Source organism: Triturus cristatus, chromosome 3_2 (genome assembly GCF_964204655.1).
Source record: "Triturus cristatus chromosome 3_2, aTriCri1.1, whole genome shotgun sequence".
Classification (NCBI taxonomy): Eukaryota; Metazoa; Chordata; class Amphibia; order Caudata; family Salamandridae; genus Triturus; species Triturus cristatus.
In genome coordinates this window covers 895,569,394-895,591,376 of record NC_140584.1, presented here as the reverse complement: position 1 = coordinate 895,591,376, position 21,983 = coordinate 895,569,394, and the positions used below count along the sequence as shown (strand labels likewise).

The window sequence follows — 21,983 nt, the reverse complement described above, 5'->3', positions numbered from 1 at the left end:
CGGGTGTGCACCTCACCTCACCTGGCATCCGCTCAGGGAATGAGGCCCCGCTCTGTCCGTCGGTACCTTGATCTGGACTGAGCCGGACGGGGAGGTGAATTCCAATAGAAGCCCATGTTGACACCAGAACGTGGGCTTCTATGTGAATTCTCAAGGGCATATTATCAAGAACATTATCCCTACATTAGCGGCAGTGTTCTGCCGCTAAAGCGGCGATCATTTTAACACTGTTTCTTGATAATATGCCCCTGAGTCTGAGTCGTGACTCGTGAACTTCTCTGATTTTCTGATTTCTTTTTCTGACTAACGCTGCCGGCCGGACCAAAAATCGGCCCCAGCACCAAAACCGGCCCCCTGCCAAAAAACACGGCCCCCACCCCATCCAGCCTACCTGGGGATTGCCCGGTGCCCGGCATTGCCAGTCTGGCCCTGGATATGCACCCCCGGAAGGAAGGTGACCTTTGACTCCTAAGAAGACCGATGACGAAGCACGTGGGGCTCCGCCGCCGATCTCATAGATGCCCCCGGGGTGGGTCAGGTCCCGGGGGCTGCCCCCCAAAAGAAGTCAAGCCGGGAGGGGGGCGCCGTCGTGCTCCGCTGTGAAGGTGACCAAAGGGGCCCGGGACCCCATCCCCGGACCCCGCCACAGCCGGGGTGCGGCATCGCAAACCCTGCAAAAATCGGCCCAGGGGGCCCAGGACCCCATCCCCGGGCCCCGCAGAAGAGTCAAGTCGGGGAGCGCCATCTCGTGGGAGCCCCAACAAAGATCGTCGCTCAGGGCATCACCAAAGCCAACGCTGGCCCTGGGCAATTCTTTAAGATCAGTAGATCAATGTCATCTCTTGGTCCCCTATTTTAAAGGGGACCCAAGGGTAGTCTTGGAATTTTAGGTCTCCAGCTTTGAAACACACTCTCCTTGGACATCTGCTGCCTCTCATATTTGGGCGGTTCAGGAAGAGTTTGACAGCATCCATGGTGGCTTTCGCTAACTCCTGCAATAAGAGCTCCTGTCCCCAAGATGGCTGCAGGTGAACATACACAGAGTAACAATTTTACCACGCGTTTCTGGTTGGCACCAGATTTTGTGAAACAGCAGATTATCTTTAGGTTTTTACTTTTAAACTGAAGCATTATGTTTCAGTTTCACTCTTGCATTGGAATTAGCAGCACTACCGTTCTTTCTATTATGGAAAACAAGGAATGTTGCGTTCCTTTCTTAGCGCCAGGGCTGGTTAGGGCACTGGTCCTGTTCTTTTATTCCGAGTTTTGTAACAGAAAAACGTAACACAGCAGAGATGGGCTGATTCACAAAGCGTCGTCTAGATGTATTTGTGACTCATCATCCCTGGAATTAGTTGTAAGTGAAAAGTGTGATTGATTCACTAAAGTTCAGGCCTTGAAAATACACACATATGATCTCATGTTGACCTCTGAGGATGGTTTACCAGCCCACATATGAAAGGGAGCAGGCTCTGAGGGACAATTGTTGAGTTATGGTATACCTAACCTTATGAATCCAGAAAAGAATCAACAAACGTTTTTAGAAAAATCTGAAGACTCGCATGCAATCTGCCCCTGCATGCTGTCAAAGCAAAGTGCAATTAATCACGGTAAATGGAAATCTATTTCTGAGTGCACTGTTGTTGTGAGATGGGGTTTGTCCCGCATTTTGAGATGTTACCATTCTGGCTGACTCGATCGATTGTTTTTTGACTCAATATGTTTCTTTTGTTCCTCCACTCAAATGATGTGGCCTGGTGTATATGTATTGCTTTACAGATAGTTAATTAGTTTACGTACTGTGTGTATCTACATATAAGTTCTCAGTCCATACAAATTTCAATCCAATTTTTTTTTACACAAGAACTTATCAATAAATATTTATTTAGAAAAGGTAGGTTGCAATGGCTCAGTAGTACATACAATCATTCTATATAGCACATTTTGTAACGAAAAATTAAATATCATCGTAATAGGTATAACAATTGCAACTAGACTGTAACTGAGTTGGCTCTCTGGAGAGAAGGGCACGCCGTCCTTTGATATTTCATCTCATTTTCACTCATGAGAGATTAGCAAATTGCTGAACAGTGCCTTTACGAGTTCTGTTTCAGAGTCCATTTTTCCTGCTGATAGACATCGCCACTTCATCTGTTATCTTAAATGTTCTCAGTTGCTTCGTTGCTTTAATTCAGTTAAAAAAAAAACTTTCATATTTTTCAGATTCCCGCGTTGTAAGGAACCTCACTTGCATTAGGCACAGTAAATAAACATACATTTAAACCATTGTAAACAAGTATGCATCATTCAAGTATACAAACAGATAAGTAGTACAAAACACTTGTTATTCAAATTTTTACATAAAATTAATAAATAGCAAACATACAAAAATCTTCATAAAATCTGGAAGGTACAAAATATAGGCATTTTTTATATAAAATACAATTCCTGGCTCAAATAAATATAGATTTGACTGAAAGTAGCACTTTCTTTCAACGATTTGTGTAGCTTCGAATACGGTGTTTATACCAGTAATGATCACTAGGTGGCATGCTTACAGTACACTTGGAGACAGATCTCTTACTAGAGAATGTAATATTCCAGTAAGAATGTTCCACACATATAAAAAAGTATTTCTATACAGAGGATGTTGTTTGTTAATTATTAAAGATCAATGAGGTAAGACGTTCAATAAATACCTGCACCACAATTAAAATATGTACTTCTAGATATAATGTATTTACAATAAGAATAACTTGGTATAGTTTATGCTTTTACGAGTATCTAGAAACACAGGTCACAAAATATGTCCCAGATCACAAAATATGTCTCAGATAAAAAAAAGTACGAGCCCCATTTTAATACAAGCACAGGAATTTGGTTCAAGGGAACTGTTCAATTTTTGTAAATGGATTCTATTTTTTAACATTTAATAAAGCACACATGGACAGATCAGTCAGGTGGTATTTGCAGATAAGTGGCGTGTTAACATAAGGTTTGTCTTTCTCTTAATATTTGCTTTCTTCATCCTCCACGGTCTCAGATAAGTGTAGGACGAAAGTACAAGATAATACGCCCGACATTTTTGATTTTTTACCTTGAAAAAGTACAAGTATTGTAAGAATGCACTTATATTCCAAGTAATACCGTTTCTCACATTCAAGTGATCATCCAACCAGGTCTCTTGATGGAATTTGTGTTTTGCAGCCCATTCTTTTCCTAATTAAGTGTTCCAAGAATCTAACATGTCCCTTTTAAATTCACAGAAGCATTATATGGCTTATAGTAGGTGTTTAATCTGAGTATCAAACTCTTAGAGTGGGGTGTAGTTATTTCATGGAACCGGATTTGCAAAGGCACTTTACAGTAGCACACTTTCGCCTTAGATGACGGATAGCACCATATCACTGCATGAGCACTCCTTGGAACCTGCAAGTGAGAGCTGGGTTTTGTGCCCTGAGATTGTTTTGTTGTACCCACATGATCCTCTTCCACAGTGGTGACACATTATGGCTCATGATGTGCACCATGTTCCACCGAGGAGCCGAGTGGACCACTAAATGTAGTCACTCTGTGGTCCACAGGAGGAGGAGAGACTGAAATACCTCTTCAACAAGGTTCAATTGGCATAAATAGAAAAGTGTGGCTTTTGTGGTGGCAACAGTAATTAAACATCTGTTTCAAAAGGTATGCTGTTGGGCTCATTCATGTTTATTACGAGTCCTCGATCTTTTTCGGCAAAGCTATCCATTTCTTCTTCTGCGATCATATTCAGTCTGCGAACGCCTGAAGAGGAAGAAACAATACATTGTTAAATTGTCTTGACATTTGATGCATTTTACATCTGTGCTAATCTCTCTTTAAGAATCAGTGGCACATTACAATAGAAACAAGCATTGGTAAATGCAATAGGTTTCGCCTGTGTGATTAATAATACGCTGTTTTTTCATCCAGCAACAGAACTAAGCCTTTAGCCCTCCCATGGCCAATCGCATACCTGCTCACCCTCTTGAGTTAATAGGGCAGCACTATAGGGAACAATATCACATGTGAACTGGGAGGCTGCCAACATGAAGACGCTGGAAAGAGCGGGGTAAACACCTTCCCAGGGCACAATAACTAACATCATGGCGCTAACCCTTCTGACAGACGCGGCAAAAACAGCCAAGAGCTCGCTATTTCTATGTTTTATAGACTATAGCGCTGCGTTTGACCACGTAGACCGCAGCAAACTCTGGCAGAAGCTGGAAAAATGGGGGATTCCAGGGCCACTCCTACAACAGCTGATATTACTACACACCAACACTTAGGTCAAGATTAAACTGGGCTCTGGAACGCACCTTTCAAGGCAAATCAAAACCACCAAAGGCTTAAAACAAGGATGCGTCCTAGCCCCCATGCTGTTTAATCTTTTTCTCGCAGATCTCCCAGGAGAATTGGAGAAAACCAAATCGCATGCCCCGCGGCTGGGAGATATCACGCTTTCAAATCTCTTATACGCAGACGACCTGGTCCTTATTAGTCCGTCCCCCATTGGACTTCAACATCTCCTGGATACCACTAACAAATTCTAAATAAACAATGCATTAAAGATTAACCTAAACATATCAAGAGTCATGTCAGTAAATTATAACATAATAAAGAAACACAAATGGTTTCTGGACGGACAGAGGCTAGACCGCGTAGCCACTTACAAATACCTAGGCGTATTTTGAGACAGTAGAGGTTCTTTTAAACACCAACTAGAGTCTATTCATTGGAAGGGCACAATATTCCATCTCTCAATGAAGCCCTTGAAGAAAGTTCTCCCTGACCGGTCACTGGATCTCCTTCTACAGGTGATCAGAGCACGTTTACAGCCTATGCTCACATAGGGCAGCGAATCCATGCAAGGGAAAGACGCCACGGCTCTAGACAAAACTATCAGTCAAGCCTACAGGGCAATTTTCCATCTGCCTAATTACGTCTCCCCTGCCCAAATTCGCCTCGAATTTGGTCTCCAGAGACAAACGGTGGAGAGAAGAGGCGTCTATATAAAAAGTTGGCGAAAAATCAGAGGCGCCGAGCGAGGATCCTTAAACGCCCACCTCTGGACCGAACTCTCTATCTGAGAGAACTCTCCCGCCAGGAAGTATCTAAAAGAATCACTGGAGATCCTGGGATTACCAAACCTCTGGGAGTCATCCACAGACATCAAAAGTTTCAAAAAAGTGGTTACAAAAGTAACCAAAATGATATCATCCATAGACGACAAAGAAATTCTGGCCAAGAAGGCTCATGGATGGTCAGTGCTGAAAGGCTATAACACTCTGAAGCCGCAGGAATACCTGAAAATGGGCCTCACGCAGGCGACAAAAAACACATTTTTAAATTTGCGCCTCGGTATCCTACCAATATTACCCCACCTGGCACCTTGGAAAAGGGAAACAGAAAAACATCTTTGCCAACTTTGTAGAGCAGGGAAAGAGGACCTAATACATATAATCTGCATCTGCCCAATCTTGATGGACATAAGGTGCTCTTTATTTCGAACTTTATGGAACCAAAAGGGCATAACAAGTTGCAGGCAGGCTGTGATGTTGTGCTTTAATCCTGAAGAGATTCAGCTAAACTGGAGACTGACAAAGTATTTTGATATAGTGGCTAGAAGACTCTAGAGTTAGCCACACAGTTCATCTAAAGAACGGCAAGCAACAGCACCTCAACCTAACAATGGACATCCCGCTTAGTCACTTGCCAAGTTACAACTACGCCTGGCAAACCGAGGCACATTGACCTTATAAACTTACAAATGGTCTATACCAAAATGCAATTGAGACTTTTATGATGTTATAGAGTATAAATATTTTCTTTTCTTACACTTACACTATAAATGTAAATAAGGCTTAAGCGTCTTTTGACAATGGAAGTTTTAATATTGTGAGTTTTTATTAACTGTACAATAAATAAACTAAACTAAACCTTCCCAGAGTCAAAGTGTTGGTATTTACTCTGAACATGATTGTTTCCTTTCTGACCCTCTTTAAGTCACTCTTCACTGATCAGCACCTCTTATTTTTTATCAAAAGCATGTTGTTTTCCGTTTTCGTAGACAACATGACGACATGGCCAGTATTTATCCACTGCGTTACCTTTGCCACCTTCTGTAACTACACAATGAGCAGCGTGCAAAATATGAACACTGCAAGCTTTGCTGATATGTCTACTGCTAGCACTGCCGACAATGAGCAGTGTGCATATATTAACACTGCAAGCCTTGGGGTATAGCTACTGCTAGCGCTGCCGACAATGAGCAGTGTGCATATGTTAACACTGCAAGCCTTGGGGAATAGCTACTGCTAGCACTGCTGACAGTGAGCAGTGTGCATATATTAACACTGCAAGCCTTGGAGTATAGCCACTTCTAGCGCTGCCGACAATGAGCAGTGTGCATATATCAACACTGCAAGCCTTGGGGTATAGCTACTGCTAGCGCTGCCGACAATGAGCAGTGTGCATATATTAACACTGCAAGCCTTGGGGAATAGCTACTTCTAGCGCTGTCAACAATGAGCAGTGTGCATATATCAACCCTGCAAGCCTTGGGGTATAGCTACTGATGAAAGCACCAATGTGATGGCAGAATAAAACGAATGACTGCCTGGTCACCTCTTGTACCTTCCTTGCGCTCAGAATCCAAGCCATCTGCACAGGTAAGTAACACTTACACCCGCAAATCGCTATGTGAATTAGACTTGATATGTGCATCGCTATGGGAATTAGACTTGATATGTGCATCGCTATGTGAATTAGACTTGATATGTGCATCATGGAGGAAAGAGGCCTTTTACCTGGCTATTTACAGTACAACCCCTAATACCTTTAATCAAGGATGGTTGCTTTTAAGTACCTCATAACAGGGCATGTGTTTGCATTTACATTTTTTGAAGAAGAGATTGAATAATGAGCTCCAGTTATAATCAGGACAAAGTGAGGGAAAATGTATTGTGCAGGTTATTTGCAATAACACAACAATTAAGAGGTAAGACTTGGTCTTTCAAATGGATTTGGTCCCGTGGCTTACCAAAAATTGAAAATAAACAATATACTTTTTTATTGTGGTTCGTTGTTCATTTTGCAATGTCATGATTTAAGGATAATAAAACAAGTTTTAAACAGAATAAACAGTACCTTCAGGCATTGTGTGCCCTGGCTCCTCATGTATGCACGTCACATGGTTGTGCCATTCGGTCCACTTCACTTCATTGATCCTGCAGAAAGAAGACACATTTTGTAAGTTCACTGCTTTTGTTTATGTCTTTTTCTCATACTTTCAATCCGCTCCCACTCGTTTAGTCAAACCTGGGAAATTGAAGCTGATATAATCTTTGAACAAAAATCTTATGAATTGTTTTCGTTCAAAATGTGTCCTTTTAGGGTTGTTGTGTTTTAGTACATCAGCGCCATTACTGCAAAGTACTGTAGTGACGATTAAAGGAAAGTTGGCACTAGGAACGGAACCGATAAAGCAAATCACATATCCTTCCATCATTACATTCTGCCCTCCAGCAAGAGCGTTGCATTCATGGCCATTCACATTCTTGGGCCTGGAAAAAAGACGCTGTGATATTGTTTATATAAATTTAGTATAGGGGGTGATTTTGTATCATGCGTATGGGGGCACTGGTTCTAAACAATACAGCATCAGTGGTACTGGTCTGAAGGAGATGTCTTGGTTGAACCAGAGTGTCCTCTCATTAGATCACTGCCACTGTGAACATATACCACTGTCACTCCCATTAGCTGCTTGTGTCTCTGTTCTTTTCCCTCACACCCCACCCCTCTACAGCTCATGGGCTCCTTTCCACCATGATCTCGTTGTTCCTTTTCGTTTCTCCCATCCGGATGTCTGCTCCATCGATGCCAAGGACTGATGGTTTTTGAAGGTGATGTCTTCTTGCCTCTCTCTCTATAAAGTCATCCTGTTGCTGCTTGTGAAAGTCATTGCAGGCTCATTCACACAAGTGCATGCAAAGCAGACATGCTGACAGCCTGGGCCAGCTTTAACAATCGTGGCGCCCGGTCCGACAATCTCTCTTGGTGCCCTCCCAAACATCATGACTGCCTCCTCGGATTCTCTCACTACCACCAGGCAAAAGTGCCCCTTATCTCTCTAATCATAAGATATTGCTAAATACAGTGCCCCTCCTGAGGTCAGCGCCCTCCTCTACAGGTCAGCGCCCAGTGCGGCCGCACCGGTCGCACTACCCTAAAGCCGGCCCTGCTGACAGCCTACACTTGGACCAAGAAAGTGCTGTGCTGTGTATATATGAAGAAAGCTTGCATTACATCTCCACTTGCTAAGTCTGCTCTGCGTGAGAGACACTTGCACAGCTATTGTCTGTGCTATGCTAAACTTTTTTTAGTGTATCTTGCTGTGCTGCTGCACAGGCTGCTCAATGTATGCAAGGAAGGCTTACACATTTGCTAACTTTGTTGTAATTGCTCATTAAGTATGAGTGAAGCTAGTTCTGCTGCTGCCAGTGCTGTACATCTGCTGTGCGAGTGACTGAAAACTGAACTGCTGTTGCTTACGGTGTAATGGTTCTGCTTGTATGTGTTGGTGAGGGTGGTAGCTTCTACCGCTCTTGCCTGTGCTTTACGTGTTCTTTGTGTGGGTTGAATCGTGAATTTCTTAAGTCCACATATGCTGAGATGAACACATGAGGGAAGTTTGCGCTGCTGCTGTTGTGTGTGTGAGGGAAGCTTGTTCTGCTGTCTGCTGCTTAACTTTTTGCATTTTGCATGCAGGAAGCCTTTGCTACTGCATCTGTGCTGTATCTGCTTGGCTACTGAGGGAAACATGCACTGGAAGTTTGCATCAATTCTGTACCTGTTTTGTGTGCAAGTCTTTGGCTGCGACTGTTATTTGCAAGTGATAGACCCTTGCAGTACTGACGCCAGTGCAATACTTGTGTGAACTTGCAGTGCAGCTCCCTGTGATATATCTGTTTTGTGTGTGTGTGTGCGTGTGTGTGTCATAGAGAGAGAAAGAGAGCAAAGGAGGGAATATTGCCAATGCTGCACTCATTTGCACTCTATCCTTCTCTTGCTCTGTGTTTATGGGGGAAGAAGTACCAGGAGGGGGTGCTTTACTGCCGGCTGTGTGCCTGTGCTTTTCTGATCTGTGTGTCTCTGTGAAACCCTGTTCTAAGTCTGTCAGGGAAGCTGACTTTGCTTGCAATCTGGGCTCCACCTGATTATGTGTGATGGTAGCTTACACTACTGCTCCTGGTGCAGTGCCTGCTATGTGTATATGAAATCTGCACTGCAGCTTCCTGTGCTGTACCTGTTCCCTGCACTTGAGTGAGGTTTTCACTGATTCTGTCCGTGCTGTGCCTATTCTCTGTGTCAAGGTGAGTTGCCCCTGATAATGCTGTGGTCTATGCATCATGGTCTTCGCATTACCTCTTATGCATACTGGGCCTGTTCTAACTTGCACAATGTGTGTTTTGATATTCACTAAATGGATTTACTTCATGTATTTAACTCAATCTGACCAGGCATTATGATTCAATGACCACCATTTAGCAGCACTGTAAGTTCTATCAACATAGGGTCAGAAATGTGTTTCTTATGTGATGACATCTCTGTCTAAGGCAAGCTTGCACTGCTGTTTATCTATGTAGTACATGTGAGTGTCAGGGATGCTTGTGTCACTGTCCAGGCGGTACGTGTTCTATGCAGAAGATTGAGGTTGCAAAAATATTTTCACTCTACCAAATCAATTGGCTTTGTCCCAGTGCTTGTGTTGACTGCTTCTGTACTGCAGTGATGGTGCTCTTTTCCATGCAGTGACAATGATTCATTCTTCTATTCACCAGGCTCTAATAGCCCAAGCTGCAGCGGTGCCACTCTTTTTGCTGTTGCTGGGCATAGACATCCTACTGACACTGACATGCCAGCATGTTCCAGCATTTTCGGACCCTTGCACTAGCATGACTAAACAGATGCAATCGAACATATGTTAGAACATCCCGACTGCATCTAATCATTACATGTAGGGATTCTACAACTACTCAGCGGCAGGAATCTGGGAACTGAATTCAGGGTTAGAAAGAAAAGATTGCCTAGTTTGTGGGGTGCTCGATAGAGGTATCCCACCACCATGCCGGTGCCCCACAATCTATCGTGCTTGTTTCCCTGCTTCCCTTTGAGGGCATTCTGTAATGATGAGCCTGTGATCGAGGATGGGTGCTTCATCTCTCTCATGCAGTACCAAAGACTACAGCAAACACATTGCAAGTCTCAGGCACTCACTCTGGGGACTGGAAGGTTTAGGTTCCAGGGGATGGATCTTTTAAAAGAGGCAGCAGAAGACGCTCAGTAGTCAGGGGCAAAAGATCAGCTGTCACTGGTAGCACCACTCGGTGTCATCCCAAACCGGGAGCTGATGACATCCTTTTGATCCTTTGACTGCTCTGTTCATTAAAGGTAGTCTACAAGGCTTCAACGGTAGCCACCCTAAACAGCCAAAGAAGAGTGATCGGTGCCTTTAGTCTGCCATTGATTGGTCGAAGAAGCGAGATATTTGTGTTTGAAGATTACTTAGAAATGTTCTACTATTAAACCCTCTATGAAAGTTTTCTTCCGTCTTGGGATGTGTCATCTTGCCTTTGAGTCATCAGAAGAAGGATCGAGAGATCATTTGAGGTAACACGAGGTAGGACATTTGTTAGGTCATGTCTGTATTTTCTTCTAGAGATTTGGTCTATTTCCACTTCCAGTAAGAGGTGTTCCTTTGCCACAAAGTGACTGAGACTCACAAGGCCTAGGTATGAGACTAGCACTATTAATATAATCATCTCAGTCTGCAGATTTACTTTTGTGTGACTCTATATTTGTTAATTTGCATATGGCCCTGAGGAATCAGAAGCCCTTCTTGGCTGTTCTGAGCAGGAGAGTTAGGGGTCAGATTTTGTGCGCTTGTTCCTTGGCAGGATTGGTCGTAGCCACTTTTCTTGCACAGCTGTATCGGTAACTCAGGCAGACGTTTGCTGATCAGAAGCTTGGGTTTCTCGTTCAACCTCCAATATCTGTTTCAGGCTGGAGGTCCAGCAGCACCAGGACTTGGGTTATCAATCCTTCTAGGTGTGCAGAGACTCTGGTATCTGGAATAATAAATGACTAGTATTGCATCACTGCCTGGTGTTTGCCTGTTTATTTATGCTCTCTGTACCTATGCTTCATCTTTCCAGTTGTTGATTTTGGTATGCCCTCACAAGTACGAAGGATGATTAAGCGAAAGGAGTGAGACAGAATATCTAGTCTTTTTTTTATCACCCCCTTCCCTGATACATTATTAACACAGCACCCACCATCCCCCTTGTGATTGGGATAGTATGGTCTCTACTTTTTAGATCCCCAGAGGTACAAATATGTAACATCGGGCAGTAAAATAACTGTTGTGTGTTTGTAGGAATACTAAAAGGACCACCAATCCAACTTAACATATTAGATAGTTACCTTAAGCAGGTCCTGTAGTCATCTGTGGATACCTTGCACCTTTCGCCAAGTTGAAATTTAGCCTTCAGCCACTGAGGTAAGGATTTTTCGCAATCCAAAATAGTTCTGGCTCTCTGAAAAACACAAAGTGGTGATTTTCCAACTGTTATGTTGTACGTTAACTTAAATATGATAGATACTCACAAGCACAGCAGCACACCAGAACCAAGCCACTATAAAACGATAAAACGTTCCTAGAACAGTTAAATCTTATTCAGCAAAAAGATTCCAAGTCAATTAGTCCAATTATATGTGTGCTATATAACACAGAAAGTCCAGACACAATGATCGAAATCCAGGTAGAGAGTTCCGTTATCGCTTTTTTAAAATTCCAAATACTAACAGCAGCCGACGCGCGTTTCGCCCGGCAGGGCTTCCTCAAGGCTTATTCTCTTACTATTAGTATCATCAGTTTATCCGAGTCAATCGAACTTTCAGAACCAATGCATCAATTTCTAGAATAATCCTTTAAGATCCAAATGTTGTGTACTCATAGTGATAGGTGTAGTCATTACCGATCCAAGTATGTTCGCTCCAGTCATAGCATAGGAAATCAAACCACATGTCCTGGGACCATGTTAAGTCCTTTCAAATGCACCGCGTCCTGAAAGCGTCTTCCCGTGTTGTGCTCACCAGATGATCTATATAGGCAATGACCTATACAATGAATGGGGTGGGTGGCTATGCTCCAGGTAAGTTTACCATGCCACACCCCAGGGGCAGCTCCTCCGATATGGTGGAGGAGGGTCACCCCACTGCTGCTTCCCAGCAGAGTCAACAGTGAAAAATAAAATGTTAATAAAGTAATGTTCTTAACATTTGCTTTTTCACAGTTGCCTCTGCTGGGTAGCCAAGCCACGGGGTGAGGCCGGGCCATTCTCCTGAGCTTCGAGGATTTGTGCACAATAAGTGCCCATTACGGTTTGACCGGCCATTTTAGGCCAGCCAAACCGACATGCACACTCAACGTTTTTCAACCCGGCTGTTATACACCAGGGTATAAACGTTGCATTGGGAGCAGCACCCATCACCCAACATAGAGCAAAGTCTTGATAAAACTATTTCATTTCCCAGAGCCTAACTTTTTTTTGTGCACTAAAAGTAACACACATTAGCTTTAATGCTGCTTTGCACTACTTTGCACTCACAGCAGCATTCCATGTGTGTCACTTGAGCTTTCCAGCGTTGCCACCCATAGTTTTTGACGCAAAGTCAAATCTACAAATTTGTCTGACCCTGCACTTCGACAGAAATAACACCTCTTTGAGGCAGGCGTTAAGTAGGAGAAATGTATTTATTTCTCCACACATTTCACTCATTGCCTGCATGCTGCACTTTACATCACACATTTAATGTGTGAAATATAAATACAAGTTTCCAATGCTTGGCTGTATTTTGGTTATCTATATTAACATTGCGCTTATTTTGCTGTATTTTAATATTCTCATGAATATTTCATTGTGTAGTAATTTTTTTTTTGGATTAATCAACTTCAAATAAACCTACTCAAATAAATGAAAGTGTGTAAGCATATGCTTTTGCGAGGGATGGGTTATTTTCCAGTACAAAACCTATGCTAGACATCACATGCATAATGTTGCACTATAGTGCTTGGTATTGGGCAAAATGTTTGTTTACCAGCTGGGGAAAAGAGCTGCAGCAGACCATATTTAGTGAATATGTCTCCGAGCTTCTTTTCCCCCTGGTGCAAGGCAGCTCAGTAACCTTGGTTGCCGTGCTGCGTTGCATTAGAATTTAGTAAATGTACCCATAAGTTTTCTTTGCAGATTTAGAGCTTATGACGTACATGTTAGACACAGATCTATGTAGTAGGTGCAGTGATCTACTGATATTGGAACCTGTGACATACTGGTTAGACTCAGATGTCTGCAGTGGATGCATCAGCCCACTGAGCTTTCTGAATTTCAAGTAAACCTATGAAGTGTGAGTTACATATTGATCGATCAACGCAGTCAGTTTATGAACCCACACTCTGTCTAATAAGTCTCAGAAGCAGTGACTTAAATATTGTCCATAGAATGTTAGGTCTGGAACTGTGGTTGTCAGCATTAAGTAAGATATCTACAATGGGGACATCCAGCTAATGAGGTATTTATGTCATATATTAACAAGTAAAAATTGTTTTTGGGGGGGATTCGTGTACTTTTCATTCCTTTCCATTTTTCTCTTCTCATACTCCTCCTTTCAAGCTTTGGCGAGGCAGAACAAAAGGCCTGAGTTTGAGATGCAGGGTTTGTCAAAAAACCTAGATGGATTTCAGTGGTTGTGTTATTGTGTGCATTCTGACTCAGCAGACCATCCGCTGTGGGACAGCAAAGTTTCCACCAGGACTTCCTTCAAGGTGAGTTCATGTGAGGAGACTATTGTGACGACCAGCAATGTGGAAGCACTGGACGAGCCTGGGCTCTCTGTCAGGACTTTCATCCATGTTCGGCTCATACCAGATGTTCTTCCATATTACATAGCTTGTACCAATATCACTGCCATTTACCTGGGGTATTTGTCAAGCCTGAAAAAAGTACCAAGCACTGGCAAAACCAATAGGTGGTGCCTACGCAAGATCTTTTGACTTTGCCAATGTGTTTTAGCCATGTTGTACACCAGAGTGGCTGCTGTTTAGCATTGCTAAGTTAGTGGCGTAGAGGAGAGTGGCATGAAGTGTTGTAGGTGGCGTGGAATAGAGTGGTGAACAGTAGAGTGGAGTGGAGTGGAGTGGAGTCTTGTGGAGTGTTGTGGAGTGGAGTGTGATGAAGTAGAGAAGGTTGAGTGGGAATGGAGTGAACTGTTGTAGAGTGGAGGGGCCTAGAGTAGACGGGCATAGAGTGAAGGGGCGTAGCATGGAATAGTGTATGATAGAGTGGAATGGCATGGTGTGGAGTATTGTGTCATAGAGTGCCGTACAGTGGAGTAGTGTAGAGTGTAATGGTGGACTAGTGTGTCGTGGAGTAGAGTGGAGTGGCATAGAGGGAGTTGTGTTGAGTGGAGTAGTGTTGTAGAGGGTAGTGGCATAGAGTATCATAGAATGGCATAGAGTGAAATAGAGTAGTGGAGTGGCATAGTGTATAGTAGAGTGTCATAGAGTGCAATGTCATAGAGTTGGACTGCAGTAGAGTGGAGTGCTTTGAAGTGGAGTGGAGTCGTGTAGAGTGTTGTACAGTGGAGGAACAAAGAGTGGCGTAGTGCTGAGTGAAGTAGTGGAGTAGAGTGTCTTAGAGTGGAGCATCATAGAGTGCAGTATTGTAGAGAAGAGTGTCATAGAGCGGAGTGCCCTAGAGTGGAGTAGCATAGAGTGTTGAAAAGTGGAGTGTCATAGAGTAGAGTAGAGTAGTGTGGAGTGGCATGGAGGAAATTGCATAGAGTTTAGTGTTGTGGCGTAGAGCGGAGTAGAGTGTCGTACAGTGGAGTGGCATAGAGTGGAGTAGTGGAGTAAAGTGGCGTGGCATAGAGTGCTGAAGAGTGTTGTGGAGTGTCGTAGAGTGGTGGGTCCTAGAGTGGAGCATCCTAGAATAGAGTGGTGTAGAGTGGAGGAGCGTAAAGTTGAGGGGCATAGAGTGGCGTACAGTGGAGTGGTGTAATGTGGAGTAGTCGAGTAGATTGTCATAAAATGGAGTGGCATAGAGTGGAGTGGAGTAGAGTGTTAAAGACTGGAGTGTCATAGATTGGTGTAGAGTGGAGTAAAGTATAGTGCTGTAGAGGGAATTGCTCAGAGTGGAATAGAGTATAGTGGAGTAGAGTGTTGTAGAGTAGAGTGTCATAGAGTGGAGGGTGGTAATGTAGAGGAGTGTGGAAGGGCATAGAGTGTCATGGAGGATCATAGAGTGAAGGCGCATAGAGGGGAGTGGAGGGTGGTGGCATAGCATAGAGAAGTGTGGAGTGTCTTAGAGTGGTATAGAGTGTCGAGTGTCATAGAGTGAGCTGTCATGGTGTGGCACAGAGTGGCATAGTATGGAATAGAGTGGTGTACAGTAGAGTGATGTCGTAGAGTGGAGTGGGAAAGCATGGAGTGCCATAGAGTGGTGTTGCATACAGTAGATTAGAGTGTCGTAGAGTAGAGTTGCTTAAAGTGGAGTATGCATGGTGTGATAGCACACTGCCATTACAGGCAACCCATTTTCAATTGAAATTACCATTAAATTTTCACATTTAGTTTTACTGATAAAACTATACAGCGCACAAAGAATAATGTGTGAAAATTGCATCACCTAGAATTACAAAAAAGTGCTCTATTTGTGCTTTCATAATTCTGATATTTTTGCACAGTTCATTTACACACAGTTACATTTTGTTGTGTGCTAGACAAAAACCCTTACTTTCCCACCCCCAGTAGCCAGCAAGATTGTCACATAAATCCCTTCACTTTGAAGTCAGCAAAAGATAAGTAAACCCAGAGCTCGCTATGAAGACAGAGCCTGACATTCGACCTCTGTCTTTGAATGCACAGCAAATGTGAAAAAATAGGAAGACAATTCAAAGGCCTATTTACAGAAAGCGAGCACTTGTGGAAGAACACAAGGAGCAATGGTAAACAGACTATGCTCCACAGAAGGGACAAAGACATGCTGGACAGCCTAAAACAAATAAAACCAGCAAATAGAAAGCAAGCAAATGTGAGTTACAAACCACAAAGCCAATGGTAAGCAGTGGGCGGAATGCATCCCCAGGGAATCTTTCCGAATGTCCACAAGAAGCCTTTTTACAACCAGACAGTTTCACTAGACTTTGACCTAATGGTATCTGCATCGATTGATTGGTGCACAAAGGACATTTGTACTGGCTGGTAGGTCCAACTATCATTACAAACGTCAGTGCAAAGTCACAGGTACACTAGTGCAATCTGAGGAATGTGAAATTGTTAGGGCTAAATTAAACAAACACAAGGACAGTTTTTGCAGTCTGAAAATAGTGGTGTCAGGTTCTGCTGTTCCCAGTGCCATCTACACAAACCAACCCCCTGCTCTTACCTGCACTGGGCGGCAAACTTAGGGGCCGCTCCAGGTGGCAGTAGGTCTAGCTATGCCACTATTGCCGAGTGGTGTACTCAGAGTTCTGTGAGCAAGTGACAACTTTCTAGGCTATGTCGCTTACACCCCCCATTTTTTTTTTTTATTCAGCAACTGGCAAAGTTTACAAAACAATTTGTGGATTTGTGATTTCTAGAACTTTTCATCTCAGCACACCCTTGATAGAGGTTATAAGTAAACACCAACCTGAAGTCTCCAAATGTGCTCGCTTTCTTTGGAGACCTTTTCCACGGTTTCTCCCATGAGCGCAATCAACATGTTGAGGAGGAGGACAAAGGTCAGTATGACGTAGGATATGAGCAGGAGCAAGAACAGCACTGGGTACTTCGAATCCTGCTGGATCTCCAGGTCTCCCAGCCCAATGGTGAGCTTGAAAAGCTCTACTATGGCGGTGCTGAAATTATTGTATTCACTGCATTCACTGTCGTCAGCGCACGTTTCAATCAACGATGCAAGAGCTGAGGGAGAAAAATATATGATCAAAAAGACATTTGACTCTTCTCCTCTCTATACCACCCTGTAGCATGTGCTTTCTGAACTATCATATTATCGTAGATCTGTTCAAATTCTAAGTAGATTGCTACTAACCATTTCTAAACAGGTTATGTTTTTATTGGGTTATTTTCTAATTGTTCTTAATCTGCAATGCATGCAAAAGAGTTCATAATTATATAAAATGTAAGAATACTTAACCTTGCTCTAAAAATAGTAAGATTTTAATTCAGTCTATAAAGAAACAAGAACCCTTTGAAGATCTACTGTAATGTTAGCACAAAATGACAAATTTAGTTTGCTATTTGACTGATACATGCAGAGCAGGTAGTATCCTCATCCATCCACTTAATTACTCCAGCAATCCAAGTCTAGCACTCCAAGTCTAGAGTTCATGTTTCTCAGTGCATTGGGCATCCCAGAGTCTATGTTCACTGTGTCCATCTCATTGTGGGCCATATGTAGGTAGGGACCCATTTACCACTTCATAAATACCGAATTTTACCGATTCGGTATTTATGAAGTGGTAAATGATATGTAGGTAATGAGTCGGTAATATTTACTGATTCGGTAAAAGTCGGTAATTACCGAATCGGTATTTACCGATTCGGTAATGAGGCATACCTTCCCATTGATGGGAAGGTATGCCTCATTACCGAATCGGTAAATACCGATTCGGTAATGGGGGGAACACATGCAAGGGTGGCAGGGTGTCACATTGACACCCTGTTGCACCCCTGATTCGGCCATGTGTGCACATGTGGCACACATACATGCCCTAAGGGCATGTATGTCTGCCACATTGCACACTTCTAAGCACTTTAAAATGCTTTTCAACATCCATTCGTCATTTACCACCAACTATTAGTTGGTGGTAAATACCGACTCCAGAAAACACCCACACACTCCCCCTACATCTCATTTTTGTATTCGGAATTTACCGAATCGGTAAAATTACCGATTCGGTAATTTTACCGATTCGGTAAATTACCGAATACAAAAATGATCCCCCTACATACCAAAAGCCAAAATACCGGTCGGTAACGGTATAATTACCGAAAATCGGCCGTTACCGACCGGTATTTGGCTTCCTACATGAGGCCCTGTGTCTCTGTGTCCACATCTCTCATAGTCTGTCTCCAGCATCTCCCCAGTAAATATATCCTTCTGTAAATCGCTCAATTTGTATAACACTCTAAGGCACCGCTTATCCATGTTTCCTAGTGTGCATTTCTCCTTCTGTCAGTGTGGGGCTTAAAGTGCCCAGGCTCCTGTGTCCTTGTCTCACGTTTTCCATGTCTTTATGGCTGTGTCACTCCGTGTCATCTTTCGATGTGCACATCTCCCAGTCTTTCCAGTGTTCCATCTTTTAACATTAATATTGTGAAATACCAAGCTCTTGCTGATCTGGTGAGCTGCAGAGCGAATGATCAGTAATCATTTTGTAAGAAAATATTGCTACTTTTAGGTTACATTAAGATTGTACGCAACTAATAGTTAAATAAAAAAGCAATATTTAATCATGGCCTCAGAATGCTAACATTTCTGTTCAATATACAAAGTTACAGAACCGATTTGAAAATCAGCTGTAACTTGAACTTCAGAGTAAATGGACTACCCTAAATTTATATTGATTTTTGAGTAAAGTATGTAATGCACGTAGGGTCACATTCTACAGCCCCGTTGTTCATCCTGGTAACTCGGCACTCTCAGAGTTTCCGATAACAGGGGTACCAGTGACATAGTTACTGGAGATGAAAACAGTTACTGGGAGATGACAAGTAGGACCCTGTGGGTCCCCATTGAAATAAGGGGTCTTAGCATGTTTTCCAAGATTTCCACATTATTTTTGGTGGTACAATTTGTGTGGGATATGGATTCTTTTCATGCAATTCAGGTCTATCCAAGCTTTCAGTACTTTATGGCAGTGGCTGTTGAACTGGTCACCTACAGTATTCATTACTTTTAGGATGATTTGTGTGTTCTCTGCAGAGTTGCAGAATGTGAGGTTGAAGAATTTGATCAGTGGTGTGTGGGGTGTCAAGTATGTATTGATTAGTAAGGGTCACAAGGTGTATAGTTGTGGAGTCGCACACAGGAGTGTTTTATTTATGAAAGGAACGGTGGGAGTGAAAATACTTTTGATTCATTGGAGAGGAAGATGGAGAACCATTTTTAGCGCTGTGCTGTTCATGCTAAGGATGATTTATGATTATCAAGTGTTTGACTTTGTAAAAACTTGTTTAGAGGGCTAGAGATATTAGGCATCTGACTCCATATGAGCCAGTTTCATAGATCATGTCTTGCTCCACCCTGGGTAGCCTGTTTGTTTAATTCAGGGCAGTTTTGCAGTTGGGTACAGACTGGCCTCCCTAAACTAATAATTGCAATTTGAAAAAATAAGATTTTAACTGTACAACTAATGTGCCATTATTGTTTGATTATGTCTTTGGCCAACCTGACCTGTGTGTCAAACACAATCCAACACGCTCAAGCCCTGTGTGACAATCTGAGCTATTTTTTTAGACCAAGATCACCATCATCATCTTCAGTCTTTTTCCACCTAGCACTGCTGTGACATTTGCTAGAGTGTCTCATACCCGCTGCCTCCTCGGTGGGAGTTGGCCTAATTTCGACCAGTCCCCCTGCAGAAGGTAAAATCACTCAAGAGTTTTCTGATTTAAAACATATTTACCCAGATCTTTTTCTTCTGTTGGCTAACTCTGCTTCTAAAGGCTTACCTCTTAACCCTTTACAGCTGAAAACCTGGAACAAAATGGCCGCCTCTTTGGCAGAGCTCCTGTGAGCCATATGTAATCGATCATTAGCTACAGGTGTAGTACCTAGCGAACTAATTATAAGCGTTGGTGGTCCCGTTACTGAAAAAAACACAACGCCAAATCCCTCAAACCTTAGCAACTTGTGACCCCTCTCGCTTTGGCATTTCTGGTAATAATTCTGGAAATATTTGTGAAAATGTGTCTATCAGACTTCCTTGAACCGCATCACCTACTGGAACATGTCCAATCTAGTTTCTGTCCTGGCCATGGCAGCCTTAGTCTAGGTTCTGGATGACCTTTGTATGACATCAGATGTGTCACTTTATGACCTTGTACTATTGAATCTGTCAGCCACCTTCAACACGGTCTCACACAAAAGTCTTATAAACAGATTGGAAGAAGTTGGTGTTAGAGGTATGGCACGTAGGTGGTGCAGGTCCTATCTGTAGAACATAAGCAAAGTTGTTCATCTTCCCCATTTCAATCTGAGTTTAGACCAATCAATCAAGGAGTCCATTAGGGATCGTCACCGAGCCCCACACTTTTTAACATTAATTTAAAACCACTGGCCCAGTTGAACCGTGATCAAGTGATTAACCTGATGAATTATGCTGATGCCACTCAGCTAATCATTTCAGTGGATCAATCTTCCTCTGCCCCTTTTGAGGCTTTCAATACCTGCATGGATGCAATAGCTGTTTGGCTTGGTCAGAGTTATCTGAAATCAATAAAGATGAGACATAGGTAATCTGCTGTCCCACTAGCAATGTCCCAGGGTCATTACCAGTGAATTTCTGAACAGGATCGTACAATACCCTGGTAAACGTGCCCTCATGTTTGATCTCAGTCAAGAGCTTCGTATTTTATTTTGATGAGCCTCTCACCCTTTTGAGTCAGGTGCCATCAGCTTCTCTCTACTGAGGCTACTACGGAAAATCATCCCTCTCCTTCCAAGTCATACATACCCTCTAGTTGTTGAGGCCGCCGTTTCAACAGAATGGACTATGGAAATGGCCTCTTTTTAGGCACTCCAGACTACTTAGTCAAAAGGTTATAACATTTGATCAGCGCAACTATATTGGCTTTATCTTTGCAACTGAATACCTCTGCCTGTAAAGCTCTTGATTCCCTTCACTGGTTTCCGGTGCGTAAAACAATTTATATAAAATCACTGTCTCTGGTTCATAAGGATATTCATGGCACTGGTCCTCTACACCTCAAGAGTAAATTCCAGTGGTAGACACACAGTCACCTACTACGCTCGGCATCATCCAATTTACTCTGTAAACCTAAAGTCAGAAGAACAATTCTGGTGGTCGAGCTTCCTCCGATCAGGCAGACTCTGAGACAGTCTCCCCCAGCATCTTTGCTCCATCAAGAATCTATTGCAATCCCAGAAGGGCTTAAAACCTGGCTTTACACCTGCTAAAACAGAAATTTTTTCAAATATTCTCTTTTTGCTGTAAACTCAGCATCAGGACGCCTTTACTGGCAGATGCTGCGCTCTATAAATGCATATTCAATAATAATAACCATATAAGTAATAATAATGAAATCTATCAAACAATACATACCTACACCGAAGCCAAACAAGAACAGGATGTAAACAAACAGAAACTTCAGCACATCGTTTAAAATGACCTGAGAATAAAGACATGAAAAAATAAATGGGTGTTTTTGAAGGCTTAAAATGATTACCTGACAGTGAAAGTAAGAATTGTTCTTTCATGCTGTTAAAATACTGAGTGGTCAAAAAACCTTGAAAGAGATGCTTTTTGTCTTATCCTATTTCTCCTCTGGTTTATAATGAATTCAATAGCTCAAAGTTGCATAAATTCTAATCAGCATTTCTCAGAAGCTTATCTATGAGTAAAGTCACGATAGAAATTTGCATGTAGGACAACATTGGCAGGTGGGACAGAGCTGTTACTGCACGTGTAAACCAAATGAGTCACACCTGCTGTTCTAGTGCAACATGTAAGATGGTGGTCCAGCACTGTTTGGAAACATAAACGTGTTCTTGTATTAAAAACCTAAAAGCTAACCACATAACAAAAACAAGTGTGTGTTACATATGCTCATATGTAGATGTGTCTGTTTATATACAATTATCATTGAAAAAACA

The 21,983-nt window shown here is 42.7% G+C and overlaps 1 protein-coding gene across 1 annotated transcript in view; it reads right to left on the bottom strand.

The window, feature by feature from the left end:
* Positions 1-1,867: 1,867 nt before the first annotated feature.
* Positions 1,868-21,983, bottom strand: part of TRPV3 (transient receptor potential cation channel subfamily V member 3) — a 96,475-nt gene continuing 76,359 nt past the window's right edge. Inside the window, exons 14-18 of the mRNA XM_085649327.1 lie at positions 21,433-21,499; positions 16,773-17,044; positions 11,506-11,618; positions 7,171-7,250; positions 1,868-3,786 (exon numbers count right to left, since the gene is read on the bottom strand). Of these exons, the coding sequence (XP_085505453.1) occupies positions 3,668-3,786; positions 7,171-7,250; positions 11,506-11,618; positions 16,773-17,044; positions 21,433-21,499 (651 nt within the window). The 3' untranslated portion in view covers positions 1,868-3,667. The remainder of the gene's footprint in view (positions 3,787-7,170; positions 7,251-11,505; positions 11,619-16,772; positions 17,045-21,432; positions 21,500-21,983) is intronic.